This window comes from Amia ocellicauda, chromosome 23 (genome assembly GCF_036373705.1).
Source record: "Amia ocellicauda isolate fAmiCal2 chromosome 23, fAmiCal2.hap1, whole genome shotgun sequence".
Lineage (NCBI taxonomy): Eukaryota > Metazoa > Chordata > Actinopteri > Amiiformes > Amiidae > Amia > Amia ocellicauda.
This window is the reverse complement of record NC_089872.1, coordinates 13,047,096-13,056,165: the sequence shown is the minus strand read 5'-3', so window position 1 is coordinate 13,056,165 and position 9,070 is coordinate 13,047,096. Positions and strand designations below refer to the sequence as shown.

General features: G+C 36.1%; 1 protein-coding gene across 3 annotated transcripts in view; it reads right to left on the bottom strand.

The window, feature by feature from the left end:
* Positions 1–968: 968 nt before the first annotated feature.
* The window catches only part of wdpcp (WD repeat containing planar cell polarity effector), a 71,057-nt gene continuing 62,955 nt past the window's right edge, over positions 969–9,070 (bottom strand). For 2 of the 3 annotated variants that reach the window (XM_066696854.1, XM_066696856.1), the window contains 4 exons: positions 8,646–8,802; positions 5,330–5,430; positions 2,994–3,022; positions 969–2,367 (listed from right to left, as the gene is read on the bottom strand). In XM_066696854.1, coding sequence (XP_066552951.1) covers positions 2,317–2,367; positions 2,994–3,022; positions 5,330–5,430; positions 8,646–8,802 — 338 coding nt within the window. In that variant the 3' untranslated portion in view covers positions 969–2,316. The remainder of the gene's footprint in view (positions 2,368–2,993; positions 3,023–5,329; positions 5,431–8,645; positions 8,803–9,070) is intronic. The other variant, XM_066696855.1, reaches the window with a different exon arrangement.

Genomic DNA, 9,070 nt, shown 5'->3' with positions numbered 1-9,070 from the left:
ACCTTTGGATTAGATTATTTAAAAATATTAAAATAAAAAGCAAGAATGACTCAGTGTGGGTTTGCTTAAAATACCAAAATCATATAAGGAAATAGAACCTCTCTCTGGTAATTTTGTTTAACACATTTCAATGTAAATCATAACTAAAGTAATTTGGTCAAAAATGACTCACAACATTTATTAAAGTAATGTGTATAGATAGATAAATATATACACATACACACAAGCATTGCCAGTATAAATAACTGTGAGTGTTTGTTGGTTGATATTTAGTGATCATCTAAAAGGTTTAATACAATAATTAGTTATTATTTTCAAGGAAATTCTACAACCAGTTTAAAAGAATAAATATTATTTTTGTAGAAAAGCTTATACAAAAAATAAATCTGTATAACACCCCCCACCCCCACCCTCTCCCCCGCTAATCCCTGTCATGTTAAAATTTCCTTTAGTAACTAATGGTGTGCTTAAAGTCGGGAAAAGCATCTGTTTTGGGAATATAAATATGTAATAATAACAGATGGCTGTCCTCTATAAAAATAGCACCAGAGATATAATCTGTGCTTACACAAATTGTACGCACCTAAAGGTTTAAGTGCTTCGTGATAAGCGATTTGCACATTGAATCACATTTTAATTTGATGAACAAGGTGTGCAGATGGGAAAGCTGTTGAAAGGAAAGCACAGTTTTGTGCAGCACGACGGAGAAACAAAGGCGGTTTCTCAAGTCCTAAAGTGACCCGAAATGTGTTTCCGAGGAACACAGAGCGTCAACACCGATAGGCTGTTAAAAAGGATGACAACACATTTGTCAGACCTGCTTTACAGGCAGAAAAAAGTGAGGTTGACAGAAATTATGAATCTATCATTTAGGATAAAAAAAAAAAAAGAGTGAGAAAGAAAAAATACTTTACATAGAGAAGTAGTTAAATCTATTATCTATTCCTTACCGTTCCTCTGAGTTAGACTCCAAAAAAATGACAGATTTTAATAAAATAAAAAAGCCAACAGATCTACTTAAAACAAAACAAACAAACAAAAAAAAAAACACCCTGAAAAAAAACGAGCTGTCCTGATCTTCTGTCCATTTCCAGCATCACTTCTTGTATATTTTTATATGGAAATCCTCTTAGAATGCAAAGTAAATAGATTACGATACAGTGAAGGATTATGGATCACTGGCTGCTGTCAGATTAATCCTCAGTACAGACCATCAACAGCACTGACACAACCATGGCTGCTGTTCAGGAAATCGGCTCCAGTTGTTACATTTTTAAAGGCACATGCAGATTCGTTCATGAATAACTGTCTTCCAAAATCACAAATAAAATAATGAAAAACAAATCTATTTATACATATGTACATCACAATATTTAAAAGAGAAAGGCTGGTGGAAACAGATGTGTATCAGGGATCTTGAGTAAAGCAGTGTATTAAAATGTTCATTATGTTTAAGACTGTCTCTGTTAAAATACATGAAGGGTATCCAGTTTGTACTTATATACATACATACATACATACATCATTTAATTAATTTAAATGTAACACTATAAATAAACCTATATATACACATATGTTGGGTTTGGTATATTAAGAAAAGCACCCACACGAATAAACTTTATGTGAGGATAAAATATTTTGTTTATAACAAAGTAAAACACTTTCATTGTACAATACATGGATTATATCATGTAAAAAAAACATTTACAACATGAGTTCAGTTTAAAAAAAAAGTTACAAAAAATATATCACAGAATATGTATTTGCAAATGATACAAAAATTGCAGTTTTTTCATTTAAAGCAAAATAAAAGTTTTACAGACAGTCTTAATAGATTTTCACAACCTTGTTTGCCTCCAATAGTAAGGCATTTTGGCATATACACATTGCTTTATAATGATACCCTAATATAAATCTTCAAGTGTTATTGCACCAACTCTACACCAAAGGAGTTCCACATTCCTCTTATCTTTACAGAAGTGACTCATAATTTCTGCCTGCCATTCTGGTGATTGTACGTTTCAAAATAAGCTGGAAACCCTTTGAAGTGAACCTGTTTGTAAAATGTATTCTTAACTGAAATTAAATGTGACAACTGTGAAATATACATTTAGAAATATAACAACAAAAAAACAATCTATAAACAGAAATGAGAAAAAGCAGCTTTTATACACACACACACACATTATATACATATACACACACACATATATACACACACACACATATATATATATATATATATATATATATATATATATATATATATATAATCAAAATATATTTGAAGTTTAAGTTCCTAAATAAAATACCTGTTTAAACTATGCCAAAATGAACTACTTTGAGAGATCCAGTTTCTCCAGTTACCTAAAAGATAAACAAAAATTGGTAAATTAATTATAAAGACAACATTAGCAAAGGTAGAGGATCGATTGTGTTTTTCAAGGATGTACTGCACTGAAAAATGCATGGTCAAGCCAGCAACTGCAGTGTGTCCACCTGCTGTCCGTGAGTACAACCTGGAGAACACGGACACTATTTCTGAAGGACTAAAGAAAAATCTTCCACACGCATTGTTCCTGTTCTTTATACTAATGATTTCTTGCAAATCTGCACTACTTCCTTGTGCAAATAACATTTAAAGGTGTCAAAATCCCAAAAGAACAGAGGGTGCAAGAGCCCTTCCACATAGTAAGGGTAAATGTATCAACAGGACGTCCATGCCTCTCAATACATTTCTGTATGGAACCGATTCAATATTTTTATGGAACACGTCATATTATGATCTAACAATCAAAATGTGATGCTAAATTCACCCGGAAAGGCAGTCTCGATGCTAATAAGAAACACATCACTCGATTTAAACAGCAGTTCTTCAGGACAAGTCCAAAGGTACACAAGGTACTCAGACAGGATAAGGGGCGAGCTGTATTGATCATACGGCAGTTTTGAGTGCTCACTTGAGTGGATGTTAGAGGATAAAAGCATATTACCTGATCTCCGGTTTCAGCCAGATTATTTCCTGAAAGGAGAGAATTATGAAAGAAAAAAAAAAACATTATTTTATTTATCATTCTAGTAAAATAAGACAGGTTTTCATATTGTAATAGTAAGCGATGTACAATTATGTAACATCATTAGTTACAAACCCTTTCAGAGAGAGAATTCCACCCATTTAGCAACAGAAACCGGAGATTAACGCTTTTGCATCATGAGGGGGAACAGTGGCTTTTTAAAATGCCACTCGTGGGATTTCTCTGTGCCTCATGCGTAAGAAACCAGCACCAACACCAACACGCAGTGCCAAAAGACTGCTAACTATTGGCAATGGACTCAATGTTAGGCCCGTGGAAGGTGAAAAGATACAGCCATTGCGAAGTAGAAAGTCATGACAGAACAATCATTGGGGCGACTGTTTTCACTTTAAACATCTGATCTTTATACGGGCAGATTCCTCGGAAAACAGCCCTGGACTTTCTCAAAGTTGTGGCCCAGATTACACTGCTTCTTATCCCTGTGTTCAGGACGTCTTACAGTTCAGCTAATGCTGCTTTAGAGACAAAGCGGCATATGGAGAAGGAGCCTGCCATTGTTGGGCTGCAGCCTGAGTCTAATCAGGTGATTCACATGACTAGAGGCTGTACTTAGCTGGATACCTACCGGCTCCTTCTAAACAAACCAGTGTGGGTGGAAGTTTCACAGGATTAGTGCAGAGAGAGCCCTTCCAGTACACATGCTCCAGGATATCACTGATAATTTAGGGCATTAAAGAGATGGTGGTGGCAAGCACAAAGAATATTGTTTTTAATAATATAAATGATTAATGAAAGCCCATAACATTTTTAATTTTGATTAATCAGAGATTCTGTGATACAATGTTCTTCACCTAAGTGACCTAATCTGACAAATCTTATAAATTGCTGCATCAAGAGGCCAAAACCTCCATATTACAGTAGAATGATGTCCCTTTTAGTGTAATTTCCATATTTCAGTTTATATAATCTTGCGATTTAACATTTGTATGTATTACAGTGTTTTATTTATTTATTTATTTTTAAATTAGTTTTTTTATCCCAGGACATCAGGAAAAGATTAAATGTCTTCTTGGGAGACATTAAAATATAAAAATAATAATTTCCACAGAGGTCTAAACTTAATCTTATTAGATATGGAATATATATATATATATATATAAAAAATAATCCAGCTGAGTGTATTCCTCAAACTTGTAGCTAAATGCAAAAAACAAAAAAACAAAAAAATACAAAGTAACTGTTTTGGAGGGTCATATTATCTATTGGGTCTACTGATTTTACTGAGGCAATGTTTATCTTCAGCACATTATAATCCTAAATTGCTTATTAAAAGCACTATATTAACTTGGTCAAGGTTTTATATTTAAAAGAAAGGGAAGTGTTGCTGACAAGCAGCTTGTCAATGGGATGGGAGTAACAAATGCCATAAATCAACTAAAAATAAAGGCAAAATAAGACTGCAAACTAACCTACCTGTTATCTGTTATCTGTATGCAAAGAGCTACTTGAGACAAATATAATTACCATGGTGGTGGTTCTGGTTTTAAACTGAGATTTCCCCCAGAAAACTAACTGTGCCAATGGAAGCAAAGACATAGGTCAATAATTAAATTAGCCATGTTTAACGCAATTTAATGTAGTATGTTTGCAGAAACTACAGCCAAAAACGTATTTTTATGAGCTTTTTTCCCCAAACTTATGTGCACTGCCATTAGGTGAAACTAACCCTGCATGGAAACTGGCACTGTGTCATAATGTAGATCAGGGGCATCCTGCCCTAGTCATGGAGAGTTACTCTAGGTATCACTTCAGCCAAGGTCTCAATTATTGAATTGAATTGATTATAAGCTTAATTAGCCCCAATTTTCACCTTGCATACTACAAGTGATTTGCCAATATTGTGCAGTAATTTTGCTTTTTTATTTTATTTACACTTTTGTTCTGTGGCACAACCACAGTTAAAAATTACACTTTTGTTTCTAAAATACTTTATTGAAATATACAATATTTCTAGTTTTAGATTTCTGTTGCTATTTATTTTCTCGTCTGATGAAGCATCATTTTATGCTTATAAAAATCGTGACAACAAACTCCTAATCTGTATATGCATAGTTGGTGCATTTATATAAAATACAGACTTTTCTTTTTATATGAAAAATCAGAGATAAATGGTTCTGAAACGACAAACCCCATGAGTAGTGTTTTGCTGTTAACCCAGTCATGCCTTCAGGCCCCAGCCGGCCTTGTGTCTATTGGTCTGGCGGTGTCTTCGGGAATCAGGCTGTCAGTCTTACCTGCCTGTGTCCAGGCCCAGGGGTCGTCCATTAGAGCGGCTGTATAGGCCTCAACTGCCAACTCCCTCCCCAGCTGGCCTGACAGAGTCTGGCTAGAAGGTCTGGGAGGTCAAGGGGAGAAGGAAATGCATTTATCAGATTGTCCTCACAGCAGCAGCACAGTAAAGAGGTATTCCTGAAGTAAAGATGGGAAAGGTACATAAAATAACAGCACATAGGCAAGGTTTCTTGCGGGGTTTGAGGGACTTACACATGCAGTTTACGGTGTACTTCTGTCATGTCTCCCTTTACAAGAAACATACATGTGATATGTCGGAAAAGCAGTTAATTGTTTATACAGAGCTTCTCAAGAGCACAGGCCTAATTCGCAAACTCAAAATGACACCGTTGGGTGCTCTGGACTGGACCAATGTTCACTCTGTGCTGCGGGGTTGGACACTGGGCCCTCACAAGACGAGGGCCTTTATTCAGTGCAAGGAGCATGAAGGGTGATCTGCACCCTGCCTCCACATGAATGGCATGTACAAAACACAAACAAGATCTGCAGGGGGAAGGAAAAAAACAAAAAAAAAAACCCTCAAAGCACAGCAGACGTTGCCCTTCACGGTTCGACTAAAGAATCCACCAAATGAAGGACCCTAAAACACGGCATCAAAGAGGCTATCATTCTGGAATTCTGAAGACACTCCAGAGAAGTCTAATGGAATCTCGAGTTACCTTTCACCGGTATAACACAGCCACAAATAAACACCAATAAACAATTTGGGTGGTTTAAACCTCACTATGTTTCGAATGATGATTGTCGATCAATTATTATTTCATTATTGTTAAATGCATTTCCAAAGATTGCACTTATATATGTTGACTCTCTTTCGCCTTTAATTGAACAATTCAGAAGATGGCCCATTTTAGACGTCACGTTCCACTGGATTAAGCGATTTCTGTCCATGAGTGGAACGAAGACTTAAGTAAAGATAAATTATATTTTTAAGGGAACAAGTATCAGAGTTGATTAAAACTAAATGCATCATCAGAAAATCATCAGAGCCAAGGTAGGTAATTGGAGGCAATTGAAATACAGTTTCTGTACTGGTTTCATTTACTTGGCTAGGAACTTTCACTCTGTCATGAAGTGCATAACACATTTGTATGGCTTCACACTCATTTTGTTTAATTATTTTTGGGAAAGTAATGTAAAGTCATCAAAATTGGCTATTTTATCTGCTGTTCAATTTAATCATTAATCAGGATACAATATTCATCAAAGTAAAACAAAACAAGGCATAATGACTTCAAACATTTAGTCTGCCATTCCTTTGTCATTGTTATTGAAATGGGTTGAATTAAGGTTGACTTAATACGTGATATGTTTGTGGTTTTTGCTGTACAGTAGGTACATCAGAAACTCTGACTAAGGTTCTCATTTCTACTGTCGTGCGCTGTGTACAGTACAGAATGGGACTCCTGTACGGGATGACTACGGCTCTTTATTCAATAAAAATGTCAAACGATTCCCACAGCACTGTAAAAGGGGGAAACGCAAAGTATTAGTAAAAATGTTGGGATTTTTCCCAGATTTATGCCTTTTTCTGCTCCCTGTACAGTAGGGCTTTATGCATGCTGCTGTGAAGCCACAAACCAATTGTACTTCTCATCGGCTTTCCCTGAGCCAAAATAAAGCTGGAATAATGCTCCTACTCCATCACGCTAAGCCTTATTGGCTCAACATAAGAAACAATGAAACTTCATCTGAGACCAGATTAGGTTGGTTAAAAAATTGAGGGATTGTTTTTCTTTCAGTCTCCATTATCTTTCCTATAGCATCTTGATCAGCTTTCTTACATACTGTCACTAATTCTGTGAAGACCTGTAAACTGCTTTTTTGGCTGCCAAATTGCCGTAACCCTCTTATTTTATGTTCTAAAAGAGCTTAAGTCTGTCCATCCTCTTTGGAAGTGCCTTTTTAAATTGGCCGATACTGGGAGGATTTTTAGATATATCTAAAGGCTTAGAAGAAGATGTAGTTGCCACTGAGCCTCCAGTTGTATAGTCAACAACCATGAAAAGCCTATAAGGATAAAAAGAACAAGACCATTTTTATCTAATACATACAAATCCACATAAATACTCAATGTATTAGAGGAAAAACTATACACTTCCTTTTTTCCCCCCTCTCAAACTGAGACAGATCAAGCCTTTCCACACATTTGGCATGTGTATTTAGTCACAGTGTTGTTGAATTTTTGTTGTATTTATTTTTAAAGCACGTTCCTATAAAGGCCTCCTGATGATATCACACGAGAGAGGAAGTAGGCAACGATACTCCCATGTTCCCTCCAGCTTTAAGCCCAAGTAAGATTCAGGTTTTTTCTTTTCTGCGGGTAATGTATGAAACTAAAGCAGAGTGTTTTTGTATATTGCTACAAAGGTCTGTTGATTTCAACAAACCCCCTTTCAGTTGTTTCCTTTTCATTTGCAAGCATGAGGAGGTTTCTTCAGAAATAAATCGTTTATGACATTTTGTGACATGACATTGCGAAGGAGATTTAAAAGTAATGGGAAATGTTTCTTAAATAACATTTAGGAATAACTGGAAGATGCTTTCAATTAAGCCTCCGTTCGGTGCCTAAAGTGAATTTTAATAAGTCATTCTACAATATGACTGCATTTTAACGATTCCACTGGTGTTTTTAGTAGCGCACTGGCAAAAAGATAGAGATGACATGAGATACTCCTCAGTGGGATGAATTCATTTACAGTTATGGACAAAAAGCCTTTTCAATGCAAGATGCTTTAATACATACTGATTTTATTACTTAGAAATGAGGATGGGTGTATTAAAACGTGCTTTAGCTCCTGCAGAATTCAATTATGTTAAGAACTATTGTATAACACATTTTACATTATGTAAAATAATATGCACAATTAACATTGTATTGTATACGTCAATACAAAGTTTATTTGGTGCATTAAATTCTAATATTCCCACAACTGTTAATTTCAAAACAGAAAAGCACAAGTGCTGTGAAGAATTTGCCCATTTAGAGAAAAATCCGTAGTCATATAGATATGCATGAATTAAAGCATTTTGCCCTTAAAAGTAGTTTAGTTGTGCAGAGTTTTGTCCCATCACACTTTAAGACTTCCCCTCACCATTATGTGCAGTAAAAGTGTGTGCAATGGTTAAAGGGAGGACAATTTCAGGACAACAATATTTTCATTACACTTTTCTATAATTCCCCTTCAATCTTTTGAACCCAAGCTACACTCCGGGTGTTCCCAGGCCTGCAGGCTGTAATGTGACCCCTGTGCTCACCGGAGGCGTGATCTGTCCTGAGAGGGACTGCCTTGGCACTGCAGGCTTCTTTCTGCGCTGGGCCCTCGGGGGGGCAGTCCGACCTTCTGTCTGTCCATGGGAGCGTCAGGGAGGTGTTCGTTCAGGGTCTCACCTTCAAGCAAGGAAGCCTGCTCTTCTGGTCAAGAAAGAAAACCCCAAAGTAAAGGCAGGTATGAAAACCTTATGTCCACAACACTAAACAACCTTCTTGGTTTAAATTCTTCATTGTACATTTGACAGACAGAGTATCTTAACAGCGACCTCAATTTCAAAGAATGTCCTCAATCATCTTTCAGGAACTAAATTTGTATTTAACCTAGTATGATCACGTGTTGGTGTGGTGCAATGTACCACTCAGTGGAGATTTAAGGGTTAAAAGGTTCCCCTGTTTTCCTCCCTGGATT